General features: G+C 34.9%; 1 protein-coding gene across 1 annotated transcript in view; it reads right to left on the bottom strand.

Moving 5' to 3' along the window:
- Positions 1–6,951: 6,951 nt before the first annotated feature.
- Positions 6,952–14,734, bottom strand: part of NUDCD1 (NudC domain containing 1) — a 59,490-nt gene continuing 51,707 nt past the window's right edge. Inside the window, 2 exon segments of the mRNA XM_033126748.1 lie at positions 6,952–8,588; positions 10,637–10,796. Coding sequence (XP_032982639.1) covers positions 8,296–8,588; positions 10,637–10,796 — 453 coding nt within the window. The 3' untranslated portion in view covers positions 6,952–8,295.

A 14,734-nucleotide genomic window follows, 5' to 3' on the forward strand; every position in this document is an offset into this window, starting at 1 on the left:
CATCCTGCTAAGTGCCCTTCAGTACCTATTTACACTCCCACCAGCTGTGCAGGAACGCTCATTTCCCCATACCCTAGCCAATATTTAATGTTATAAAACTTTTCAATTTTTACCAATTTTTCTGATTACCTAGGTGACTAGCCATCTTTTTAAACGTTTTGCCTGTTTTTCTATTGTGTAATTTCTTTGCTTTAATTAAATGATAGTTCCTTTTTAAAGTCTAGATTTTAACCCTCATGTATTATGCACTGGCAAAAATCTCTCAGTCTGCTATCTTTTACCATTATTAATAGAACAGGTCATAAATTTTACATTTTGTGATGATAAAATTCTTTCCCCCCTTCTCAACTTTGAGATTATAAACATTATTTATTTATTTTTATTTTTTGATTTGTATGGAACCACAAAAGACCCGGAATAGCCAAAGCAATCCTAAGAAAAAAGAACAATGCTGCAGGTGTCACACTCCCTGACTTTAGCTTGTACTACAGGGCAACAATAATCAAAACAGCATGGTATTGACAGAAGAACAGACACACAGACCAATGGAATAGAATTGAGAACCCAGAAATAAACCCACATAAATATAGACAGATAATTTTCGACAAAGAAGCCAAAAACATACAATGGAGAAAAGACAGCCTCTTCAGTAAATGGTGCTGGGAGAATTGGACAGCCACGTGCCAAAGTATGAAACTAGACTGCTATCTGTCACCATGTACCAAAATTAATTCATAATGGATCAAAGACCTAAACATACGACCTGACACAATAAACTGCATAAAAGAATATAGGTACTTAACTTATGGACCTTGGGTTAAAGGAGGATTTTATGAATTTGAAAGGCAAGGGAAGTAAAAGCTAAAATAAATGAATGGGACTATATCAAACTAAAAAGCTTCTGTACAGCAAAAGAAACCATCAACAAAATAAAAGGCCACTAACCGAATGGGAAAAGATTTTTGCAAACAACACCTCCAAACGGGCTAATATCCAAAATATGTAAGGAACTCATACAACTCAACAACAAAAAAACAAACAATCCAATTAGAAAATTGGCAGAGGACCTGAATAGACAGTTCTCCAAAGAGGACATACAAATGGCCAACAGATGTATGAAAGAAAGGATGCTCAACATCACTAATCATCAGAGAAATGCTAATGAAAACCACAATGAGATATCACCTCACCCCAGTCAGAATGGCTATCATCAACAAGACAAATAGTAACAAGTGTTGCAGAGGCTGTGGAGAAAAAAGAACCCTCATCCACTGTTGGTGGGAATGCAGATTGGTGCAGCAGCTCTGGAAGGCAGCGTGCAGGTTCCTCAAACAATTAAAAATAGAATTACTATATGACCCAGCAATCCCTCCCCTGGGTATCTATGCAAAAAATCTGAAAACATTTATCTGTAAAGATATATGTGCTCCCATGTTCACTGCAGCTTTATTTACAGTGAACATTTTCTTCTAATAAATTAAATGTCTTTGTTTACTGATGAATACTACCTTGTTTAATTACAGCTTCATAATGTATCTCCATACCTAGTTGTTTACCTTTTACCTTGGCTGTTTTTGCTCATTATTCTTTCATACTAATTTTAGAAGGGCTTACTTTTCATTCGTTTATTATGCTGACATCCCATCATTAGGTTTTATTTTTACCAGCTCAACTTCTATCACCGGTTTATTAAGACACATTTAGGACTAAAAAAATAATTAAAATATTCTTCCAGTAATCATCAATGACTAGTATACTAGTTTTATTAATTATATTATTTGCCATACATAAACTCACCATTTGTTCTTTCTTATCTCAATGATCAGAAATGTTAGAAATGCCTGTGCAATGATTTAACCTGTAATTTCACTTCTTTGTAAAAATGTTGTAATAAGAGTTGTAATTACTTCAAAGCATCATTTAACACTATTAATCATAAATTTCTTTTTAAGCAGTTATTTAACACATTTATTAAATGTTATACATTAGGACCTGTATCGGGCCTTGGATATAAAATGGCCATAAGTCCCTTAATTATCACTTGAGACTTTGCAGTGGTTATCAGGAAGAACAGGACAGAGCTAGGTTGCTGTCTTTGAAGATGGGGGGGTGGGAGGGGGTGGGTGGAGACTCTGTCTGAGGGCAGGAGGGAATAGTACCCTGAAGAGGTGGGCAGGAAAAGGACTAAATCCAAATGGTGCCCATTCACAGGTAGCACCCTAAGCCTTCAACTTCCGTGTCTTCACACCACAGCCCAGTCCTCACTTTTGCTGCTGCACTTTGCTGACCTGTGTCTTCATGGTGGGCTGAGGTCAGAAAGACAGGGGAGATGGGGTCTCTGTGGATTCCTTGAGTTGGTTTCATGTGGAAGAGGCCATTGGAGCGTCCTGCCCCAGCAGCCATTATCCCTCCCCTGGGACAATTCTTCAAGTCTCACCCTTTTTTTTTTTCAGTGTGGCAGCTGAACTGTGACTCAAATATTACAGATTGGTTTCATTATCTTTTTCACTCATTTTTTGTAATTGACATATACATTAGTTTCAGCTGTACAACACATTAATATTAGTACATACTGAAAAATGATCACAATTAGTTGACATCCATCACCATACGTAGTTTCAAATTTTTTTCTTGTGATGAGAAATTTTAAGATCTACTCTTAGCAACTTTCAAATATGCAATACAGTATTAACTATAGTCATTGTACTCTTCATTACATCCCCGGGAATTATTTATTTAATAACTGGAAGAGTGTATCTTTTGACCCCTGCCTTCAATCATTTTGCCCATCCTCCACCATCTGCCTCTGGCAACCACCATTCCGTTCTCTTTATTGTTTTTGTTTTTTTTGAGATTCCACATATAAGTGAGGTCATGAGGTATTTGTCTTTCTTTGACTTATTTCACTTAGCATAATGCCCAGAAGGTCCATCTGTTTTGTCCCAAATGGCAAGATTTCCTCCATTTTTATGGATGAATGATAATCCATTTGTGTACACACACACACACACACACACACACCCCCCACAATTTCTTTATCCATTCATCCATCAATGAACACTTAGGTTGTTTCCGTATCTTCGCTATTGTAAATAACTCTGCAATAAACATGGGGGAACATTTATCTTTTCTAGTATTTTTGTTTTCTTCAGATAAATACCCAGAAGTGGAATTGCTGGATCATATGGTAGTTCTATTTTTAATTGTTTTGAGGAACCTCCATGATGTTTTCTGTAGTGGCTGTATCAATTTACATATTCAACAGTACACAAGGGTTCCCTTTTGTCCACATCCTTGCTAACACTTATTTCTTGTTTTTGATGACAACCATTCTAAAGTGTATGAGATGATAACTCAGTGTGATTTTGATTTGCATTTCCCTGATGATTTGTGATATTCAGAATATTTTCATGCACCTGCTGGCCATCTGTGTTTTGAAAAACGGCCTTTCAATTGAACTTTTATACAATTGAGTTGTACTGAATTCTTAAATATTTTGAATATTTACCCCTTAACGTTGTATCATGTGCAAATATTTTCTCTATTCAGTAGGTTGCCTTTTTGTTTGTTGATGGGTTCCTTTGCTGTGCAGAAGTTTTTGTTTGCTGTAGTTCCACTTTTCTATTTTTACTTTCGTTCTTTGCTTTTGGTGTCAGATCCAAAAAAAACTTATTGCAAAGACTGATGTCAAGGAGCTTACTGCCTATATTTTGTTCTAGGAGTTTTAGGGTTTCAGGCCTATATTCAAGTTTTTAATCCATTTTGAGTTAATTAGTGTGTATGGTATAAGACAGTGGTGGAGTTTCATTCTTTTGCATATGATTGTCCCGTTTTCCCAATACCATTTATTGAAGACACTGTCCTTTCCCCATTGTATATTTTGGGCTTCTCTGTTGTAGATTAACTGACCATATATGGATGGGTTTATTTCTGGGATCTTCATTCTGTCCTATTGATTTCTGTGTGTTTTTATGCCAATACCATACTGTTTTGATCTCTATAACTTTGTAATATAGTTTGAAATCAGAAAGCATGATGCCTCCAGCTTTGTTCTTTATCAAGTTTGCTTTGGCAATTTTTGGTGTTTTGTGGTTCCATATAAATTTTAGTATTGTTCATTATATTTATGTGAAAAATGCCATGGGAATTTTAATAGGGATTACACTGAATCTGTAGATTGCTTTGAGTTGTACGGACATCTTAACAATATTAATTCCATGAGCACGGGATGCCTTTCTATTTATTTCTGTCTTCTTCAATTTCTTTAATCAATGTTTTATAGTTTTCACCTCTTTGATTAAATTTATTCCTAGGTACTTTATTATTTTTGATGGAACTGTAAATGGGATTGTTTTATTAATTTCTTTGATAGTTTATTAGTTTATCAAAACAGGACAGATTTTTGTGTCCTGCAAGTTTACTGAATTCATTTATTAATTTTACCAGTTTTCTTGTGGAGTCCTTAGGATTTTCTCTATATAATATCATGTCATCTGCAAATAGCTTTACTTCTCCTTTTCCTCCCCATCTCTCCCCTCCCCTTTTCCCCTTCCTTTCCCACCTAATTGCTTTGCCTAAGACTTCTAATACTGTGTTGAAAAAAAAGTGGCAAGAGTGGGCATCCTTATCCCCAGAGGAAAAGCTTTCAGCTTTGCACCATTTAGTATGATGTTAGCTGTGGGCTTTATTGAGGTACATTCCCTTTATATCCACTTTCTTGATAGTTTTTATCATAAATGGATGCTGAATTTTGTCAAATATTTTATGCATCTGATTTTTATGCTTCATTATATTAATGTGGTCTATCACATTGATTTGCAGATATTGAACCATCCTTACATCTCTGGAATAAATCCCACTTGATCATGACGTATGATCCTTTTAATGTACAGCTGAATTTTATTTGATTTGTTGAGGATTTTTGCATCTATATTCATCAGGGATATTGGCCTGTAATTTTTTTTTCTTCTTTTTTTTGTGGCATCCTTCTCAAGTTTTGGTATCAGGGTAATGCTGGCCTTGTCAAATAAGTTTGGAAGTGTTCCCTCATTTTCTATTTTTTAAAAAATTTTTATTTTTTTATTTGGGGGAAAGGGAACAGACTTTATTAGGGAACAGTGTGTACTTCCAGGACTTTTTTCCAAGTCAAGTTGTTGTCCTTTTAATCTTAGTTGTGGAGGCACAGCTCAGCTCCAGGTCCAGTTGCCGTTGTTAGTTGTAGGGGGCGCAGCCCACATCCCTTGCGGGAGTCAAACCGGCAACCTTGTGGTTGAAAGGACGCGCTCCAACCAAGAGAGCCATCCGGGAGCTCAGCAGCAGCTCAAGCTCAAGGTGCTGTGTTCAATCTTAGTTGCATAGTTGCAGGGGGTGGAGCCCACCATCCCTTGTGGGAGTCGAGGAATCGAACTGGCAACCTTGTGGTTGAGAGCCTACTGGCCCATGTGGGAATCGAACCGGCAGCCTTCGGCATTAGGAGCACAGAGCTCCAACCGCCTGAGCCACTGGGCAGACCCTCTCCTTTTCTATTTTTTGGAAGAGTTTGAGAAAGGTTGGTATTAATTCTTTAAATGTTTGGTAGCATTCACTTGTGAAGCTCTCTGGTCCTGGATTTTATTTCTTGGGAAGTTTCGATTATTGATTCAATCTCCTTACTAGTAATTGGTCCGTTCATATTTTCTATTCCTTCATGATTCAATTTTGGAAGGTTGTATATTTCTAAGGATTTATTCATTTCTTCTATGTTGTCAAATTTGTTGGTAGACAATTGTTCATAGTAGTTTCATACGATATTTTTTATTTCTGTGGTTAGTTTCTGGAACTCTCTTGTTTCTGACTCTTTCCATTAGCAACTCTTTTGCCTGATATTACATGGGTTCCATCCTTGGTTAATCTTTCTAATAGAACAACCACTCCACTTACACCCCTCCTATTTTTTTTTTTCACCCAAGGGAAATTTTACTTGGAAATCAGGAGAATATAAACTCTGTGTCTCTTCATCTTGGCACTGAATTATCTTTAACAATGAAAACATCATGTTATGGTATGTAGTTGATGTTTACTAAATATGTTAAAATAATTAATATTGTTAAATGACTCTAATATGAAAAACACAAAGTACTACTTTATTACTATCATAAATTACCACTTATAATTTATGATCAAAATCAAGAAAAATACAGGGTACTGCATTCATAGCACTTGTAGTATACACCTCATTTAAATGTGTTTATTATGAAAAGTTTAGAACACTGTTTAAGCTGAGTTAAATGTTTGTGGAATCCTTGAAACATTTTATAAAACACGTCCTGGAATCACTGCTTTAGACCTATTACTCTTTTAACATACATAGGTCAATATGCAACAATATTTAGGCCTAATTATCCTAATAGTTTTCAATTCAACATTAATCATATTAAAAATCACATGTACAAAGAAAAAATTGACTACTATATGGAAATTTGCTTATATACATCGCCATATTGTTAATTAAGTAGCCACATTAATCTGCATTTTTCTTATATTCCCTAAGAGAGTATTTATGACCTGTGAGGTAAATTTCAAGGAAAATTTAAATCTACTGTTACATAACATAGTCTTTTAATAGTTCATTGTTTAAATAGTCTTTTGTTTAATTTTTACAGTGACACTACAAATGTTCTGGAAATATGGTTTTGTTTTGGTTCACCCATACATTTGTCTCCCCTATATTCATTACCTCATGATGCTTGATATCTAGTCTCTTTCCTAATACTAACAGTACTATTAGGACTTCAAATGTCACTACCAGTTCTCAGGACTTTTCCTAACTTCTCATCTAGCATCCCAATACTTCTCTCTAGGAAATTACATTCTGACATAGTGCTTAGAACACGCAGATAATTCTCACCGTTTTTTCTCTTTTCCTATCTCTTAAACTGGTTTTTACCTTCTTTCACTAAAATTTAATTAGAACACGCAGATAATTCTCACCGTTTTTTCTCTTTTCCTATCTCTTAAACTTGTTTTTACCTTCTTTCACTAAAATTTAATTCAGCCAAACACTTGCAAAGATAGGCAAGAGATATGTTAGGAACAAGTATTTTCTGTCTTGTATCTCTTTTTTCTTAATTTTCTGTCTCTTATATTAAGGTCTCAACTCCCCTAGTAAAATATAAATTCAACTTGAAGTTTATGTAAGGAATACCTAAAAATGGTATAAAAAGTAAACAATTTTCTGGGTAAATGCACACCACAAGAAATCCAAGGAAATAATATGAGGAACTATTCATGGCAAAAATAAATTTAATGCATAAACAGAATTTTTTTCTTAACTGTAGAAATATAACGAGAACTATAAGGACAAATTATAATTTGTGTGGTAGACTGTTACATTAATAAACCCCAATCATATCTCCTGCTATCTATATCCTTATGTATCCCTCCTCACACTGACTCTAGACTTGACCATGTGACTTACTTTGTTGAATGGAAGATGACCAAATATGATGCAAGTTCAGGATTAATAAGGTCTTATCTATTAGGGTTTGCCCTCTTGGAATGCTCTCTCTCTCTCATGGGAAGAAGCAGTCTAGTCTACTGGAGGATGAAAGGCCATGTAGAACAGAGACAGTCAAATCATTGGATCATGAAAAATTATAAAACATCCTTGTTTTAAACCACTGAGTCTTGGGGTGGTTCATTATGCAGCAATGGTAAGAGCTACAGTTTGTAGAACCGTATCGTCTCTTTGTCTATGTCTATGGAAGAGCAAATGGATAAAAATTAAATAAACTATACTTAATTTGAAAAAACACTTAAGGTCTCTCAGCAAACTTTAACAATATGAGACCTGTTGTACTCCTGCTATATTTTCCCCTCTACCTCAACTATTCAGTTCACTTAAGTATTTACAAGAATCAACATTTTAACTGTTATCCTATACATTCTAGAGGTACAGAATGTAGAAACTGTATCAATGAACATAGAGTACACGATAAATAATTTTCTTTTTAAACAATGAATTGTATATTTTCCATATAAAAGATGAGATTATAGCCTATTTTTAGAAAATAATTACACTTGCTAATACTTTTTTTTTACAGAAGCCAATTTTCTCTAAATTTTCAGCTTCATGTCATAGCTTTTATAGAATTACAATCTCTTGAATATATTTCCAGAATCCCTTAAAAAATAAAAAATTAATACAAGATAGTTTTATTTAACACATTTAAAACTTAACAAGTAATGGCATAACTGCCCAGCCTTCCAGCTACCACTGACACTTCCCAGTACAGAGAAGTCAACATGTTCAAGTAACTAATTCTCTGTTTTTACTTTTATTAAAAAGAGGTTTTTGGTAGTCAGAACAAATAATCTCTCATTTGTTGCTTGAAAGCCTAAAATAGGATCATTGGTTTCTAGGCTTGCTACTTGCTGCTTAGCAACCTGCCCTACTTGCCTGCCTTCCTTTCTGTTGTAAAGTACAGTGGACATGGGAGTGGGCTGGCGGTAGATGAATACTCGACGAAGGCACTCACAGAGGGCCGCATAGGAGTAATTTGGAGAACAGGCAAAAAATTTTTTGTCTCTCTTTGATGCTTGGACATAGCCTGCCGAGAAATATGAAACAAACAAAAGAAAAATTATATATTAAACAGAAGGAGAAAATTGTGATTTAACATTCCATATTTCATAATTTTATTACAAATTAAAATGCCTAAATAAACTGCATACCGTAAATACTCAACAATAAACCATTAATGATTAGCTACAATCAATCTTTCCCAACTGGTGCAAAAATACAGCTTTACTTCCTAAGGAATAAAATGGAGAGGGTTTCATCTCTTTAAGAAAAGTAAAATATAGCACCATATAATTTCCATGAATAATTAAAACACTAAAAGTCTAAAATATAAAATACTAAAAACCTACCAGAATATCTTTAAGTGCCAATTTAATAATTAGATTCATAAATCACAGAAGTTTCATTATAGAATCTTGCTTTTTCTAACAAATGGGAAAATGTTTACAGTATATCACTGTACAGTTGTATCAGCAGTGTTTTCATAATGCAGGCCCCATTCCAGAAGATACTAACATGCACAATATGTTCTCATTATTTCTGTAATGTAAGTGGTACTTTTATATACCAGAACCAACACTGTAACTGAATTTTGTTGTACTTCAGCTCCCAGAAGTAGAACCCTGAGACCACCTCAAGCTCGAAAGAAAATTCAAGTATCTAATATTAAAATATTCATTAGGACATCCCTTTAAGACTAAACTTTGAAAAAAGTATTCATCTTATATTTTTAAAAATTATCTTTACAGATAAAAAAAAGCATTTGTGTTCTAAAACATAAATTAGGATTTTCATATTGGGACATGGTTACTGAATGCTGTAACAAGTGAGATAAAAAATGTAACACGAACGTAAATTGAGTCTTCATGAAACAATGAATGAGCAAAGGAACTACTGAACACAGGCAGATTTTTTTAATATTAAGTATTAAAAAGTATTGCTTTTTTAATATTATTGCTTTTTTATTATTAAGCAGAGTTTGGGAAGGAAAAAGAAGATGTAGCTACCTATTTGAGCAGCTTAGAATTAGTTCTCGAGACTAACCTTGACAAAATTAATAACGTATATAGTATCTCAAGACTACGTATCTAATGTAATGTTGACTTAACTTAAATTCACACATAACATAATTCTTCTGTACTAGGGGATTTGGAAGACCTGACCATATGAAAATTATAAGAGTTTCCTCTTACTAAAAATGATAGAGAATTAAAAAAATAGAAATTTACAGTAGAGATTAGAAATTATACAGTTAAATTAATCAAACTTGATTTCAGGTCATAAAAGTCCATTTGGAGTCTGAATTAACCGGTTTAACAGCCTACATTATAAACTCTAAGGGATAATTGACAAAGCTCTACAATTAGGGTTGTGCACATAAAGCCATCCAAATGTACAATTTTATTTCTGCTGCCATTTAAAATAATATTTCCATAAAGCAACAATGGTGGCTAATCCATGTAAAAAGTTTCTCCCACACAATACTAATATATATTGACATCAAATCAATTATTGCATAAGTCTACAATTGTGTAGTCTAAAATGTATTAAGCCCTAGATTTAAAACCCTTTTATCTTACAGAATAAATTTTATTTCTCCTTATCAACATTTCTCCTACGTGTTTTCATTACAATGGGTCTTTGCCCTTACGTCCCATGAAAGATCTCTCTTAGTATGCATTATCTGAGAGCAATTCTATGATGTTTTGAAGATTACTCTGAAAAAACCTGACTACAAGTTCCACGTAGGGTATTGTCAAACTTCTTGCTTATATTCTAACACCATATAGCTTAACTGGAATAAACAAATGATTGATTAGAACGATTTAAGTGGTTAAATAATCACTTTTCTATTCTGCATTGATCTTCTCTACAAGCATAAAAACAGATTAGTCCTACTGTTCCAAAAGTACTAACATTCATCAACTATGGCACAACCAACCAAATTATAGCACAAATCAATCCAAATGTAGTTAGGATAGCTCAAATTTTTAAAAAAGAAATAAACTTAAAAAAAAAATGATGACTGTACTTTTTGACATAATCATCAATGCTGTCAAAGAACTTGCTTTATACCTAAGGCATTGAAAGTTGCGATGTGCTCCCACATATCGTCTCGTTTGCTGGAATATGGCTGCCAGAGCAGGGCATCAACATCATGGCGCAGACAGAAGCAGGGCATTTCTTTAGGATCCACAATGACAGAGAAAAGGTACTGATTGCTTCCAAGATTCACCTGGAATGAAAAGTGATAAACAATATTTTATTCAACTAGAAATTATTGAAAGTAATAATGAGAAAAACTGACACGTAACACTTTATGTTAGCAACTGTTCTTTTTACAAATATATACTTAGTGGGATTAACTCTTCATAACGCCCTTGGAGAAATGTGCAGTTACCTCCATTTTAAAGCCAAGGAAAGTGATGCACAGGCCACTTACATAACTTGCCCAAGGTCTGCCTGGTAGTAAGTCCTGGAACTGAGATTTGAACCCAGGGTCTATGTTTTTAACCACTATACTGTACTACTTCTCAACTCTTAGTAACTAGTTTAAAACATGAGGTAAAGCACCAATTTCATAAGCAGAATATTTTTTTTAAACTGCAGAATACAAATACGAAGTTTACAAATGCTAACTTAGAACAATAATTACCAAGAACAATGATAGCTACTAGGATTTATAGGCACATTCTGTATGCCAGGCAAGTTGTAAATATTAATCTCAGCAGCCACAAGGCTGTTATTATCTTCATTTCATAGATGAAAGAACATACTTGGAGAGCTTGAGTAATTTATTCTAGGCTACACAGAAAAATCACACTGTTGAAATCCAAACTCAGATATGTCCACAAATTATTTACGTTGGTGTACTGTTTAATTACAATATGAATTTCAAGAATGTCTATTACATTAATAATTTTTATTGCAATATGATAGCTAAAGGAATTCATTTTAATAGAAAATCATCAACTTGAGATGATTTCATAACTGGATTCCATCTACAGAAATAGTTATTTTTAATACAAGTAGGTTGCAGTGATTTTCTTCTTTATTAGAAATGTTATTCTCAGAGTTAAAAATGCCTACATACCAACAGTCACATCAAATGTAGAAAACATAAAATATGTGTAGCACTTGATAAATACTGCATTTTTTCCATAAGTGTTAGAGTAGACTGGAGGATAAAATGGGTTAAAATTTGAGATGAAGACCCGAGCAATATATTCAGTAGGGAAAGCGGTGAAGTGGGCTCTCCAGCAAGAATGATTGGTGTAGCTGTGCACTGGTCCCAGGAGAAACCAGCGAGAGAGCAACCCAATTCCTGTTGCCCCAGCAATGCCCAGGGATAGGGTCTTGGATGGGGCAGGTGCTTTTTTCTACAGAAAGGGTCAGGCTAGCAAGCAATGGTCACAGACTGTTTCTTTTCTCCCTTATCTAGGTAATCATTGGCTGAGCGAGGTTTATTTTCAAAATCACCAACTAACGAGCTTTTTATAGTAAGTTTGATGGACCCAACACTGCTTCAGCTCTCTTCCTGTACTCTTCCTCTGCTATTTTCACTTGTTTACCAACGGCTTTCACAGAAGAAAAAGGTAACTGAAATACAAATACAGGTTGAAATAACATTTTCATAAAAAACATTTCCTTTCATGAGCCAAGTGCCTTAAGAATGTATTGGGCGTTAATAGTGAAACTGACTGACCTCTAATACTCTCATATGTGAATGGAGAACAGTCAGACAACAACAGAGGGTCCTGAATCACCAGGTGAAAGGCTGACCACCAAGGGCGATCAGCCATGAGAATAACTGTACTGGGATGCAGGTCTCTACTGTGGGCCCCTTACTTCGACCCAGATGTTCCTTCTCTCCCGGCTTCCACTTACCTCACGCATACCTCCATTACAGTGGAGTCAAAGTACAATTAACTACAGACACAGCAATCTGACATCATACAGTGTGCTTCTGCGAAACCTGTGACACAGCATCCTGCGTAGCTTCTTGCTGCCCTTTCTTGCCTGATGGACTCCTACCTCCCCTCCAAGATTCAGTTCAACCATCTGCTGTGCCAGAAGCTTCCCATATTCTCGTGGTTATATGAGCTGCTTGAACTCTGAGAACCCCCAACACCATGCATATTATTCCTAACAAATTATTTATCATACTATGTTATATCATTAATAGGCATGTGTACCACCTGTGGTAGGCTGAAGAATGTGCCGCACATCTTAATCCCCTGGAACCTGTGAATACGTTCCCTTAATGGCGAAGGGGACTTTGTAGATGTGACTAAGTTAAGGATCTTGAGCTGGAGAAATAATCCTGGATTATCTGGGTGGGCCCAATGTATTAATAAGGGCTCTTATGAGAGGGAGGCAGGAGTGTCACATACACAGAAGGTGACATGACAGCAAAACCAGAGGAACAGCAGAGACAGACTGGAAGAAACCATGTTGTTGGCTTCGAAGCTGGAGGCTGAGGCCACCAGCCAAGGAATGCAGGCAGGCTCCTGGAGCTGGACAAGGCAAGAAAATGGCTTCTCCCCTAGAGCCTCCAGAAGGAATGTGGCCCCAAAGACCTATTTTAGGGACTTCTGTCCTCCAGAACTTAAGGACACACATCCTCTAGAATTTGAGAATAAATATGTGTTGTTTAAGTCACTAAGTTTGTAGTAATTTGTTACAGCAGCAACAGGAGGCAAATACACCACCTTTCTCACAAGACTATTTTGAGGACCAGAAGTTTGTCTTCTTGTTTCCATATTCTAGAGAAATATTTTTTGAAAGAAAACTTTATGTAGAAAATCATTATTTAAAAATATTTCCAACAAAGGTAATCTATCCTAAGAGTTGGGAATATTTTACTCTATCTTACAGTTAGAATAATTGGCTGAGGATTTTGTAAAGCAAAAAAAAAAAAAACCCAAAAAACCTTATGATTAAGTTATTAAAGAAATATCTGAGCACCTTCCACATTTAACCACGTACGCAGTTCTCTGTGCCTTTTAGTTCTCACCTCAGAAAAATCTTACTTTCTCAATAATATTTCCCCATGGCTTTCCAATGTTTAAAGAAAAATGTCCAAACTGACTTGAATGGCGTTTCTGAAGGCATCTCAAAAACTGACCCCAACATATCTTTCTAATACTAGCTACTATTACTCTCTTCAAAACCTACTACATAGCAAAACTAGATCACAGTTTACGAAACTGCCTCCTCTACTTTCCCACTTCTTTTGTCTGTCATGCTTTTTCTGCTTGCTGCAAATCCTGCCCATTATATGCTTTATGCCATACTCAAATGGCACTTTCTCCTCCAAGCAGCTTTTGCCAATGCTAATAAAAAGAAATAATGTATCACAATAGTTTATTTATACCTCTAGAGAACTTATCTCTCATTCTCTTTATAGTTCTTTGAGGGTGAGGGCTATGACTTTGGGTAGGATACTTAGCCCCTCTTTATTTTCCTATAAATACGACGATAATAATAGTACTTACTTCACAGTTGTTATGCTAACAATATATTTCAAGCACTGTACAGTGCTTGGCACTTAGAAAGACCTGAAAAAATGCAAATCCATTATTACCACTGTAAGCATCTTCTATACATTCTGCCTTGACTATTACTGGCATTCCAAATAAAACAAATAGAGATACGCAACATTAATGAGGAAAAGCATAACAATTTTGGTGTGATCCTCATTTAGCTCATACAGCACTTATATAATTTTATGTCTAGAAAATGTGTGAACAGCTATAAAAAAACAATTAACATACTCTTACTCTATCCTAATCCTAGCATATTTAATTTACAGACCAATTTCTAAACTGTTGCACCATTTCAAAAATAAATGCAAAATTCATTATTTTGTTTGTCATCTTATCAAATTCTATTTTATTTGTAGTTTCAAGTGTATGCCCCTTGCTTTCAACTTTCCTGTAATGCATATGTTTCAGTAAAGTTTGTGGCCTGCTCTCCAAACAGTGAACAAGTTATTCTTCAAATAAGAAGAACAGATGCTTTAAATATACTCAAAACCAAGTTTCTGGAAGTTTAAAAAGCAAATAATAATAAACTAGTCCGATGATAATTAACTGTGAGACACAGTCCCTTAAATAAGATAAATTAAGAATTCCTTTCTTTCTATATGTAGTAAGAGACTGTGTGATATCC

Source organism: Rhinolophus ferrumequinum, chromosome 14 (assembly GCF_004115265.2).
Source record: "Rhinolophus ferrumequinum isolate MPI-CBG mRhiFer1 chromosome 14, mRhiFer1_v1.p, whole genome shotgun sequence".
Classification (NCBI taxonomy): Eukaryota; Metazoa; Chordata; class Mammalia; order Chiroptera; family Rhinolophidae; genus Rhinolophus; species Rhinolophus ferrumequinum.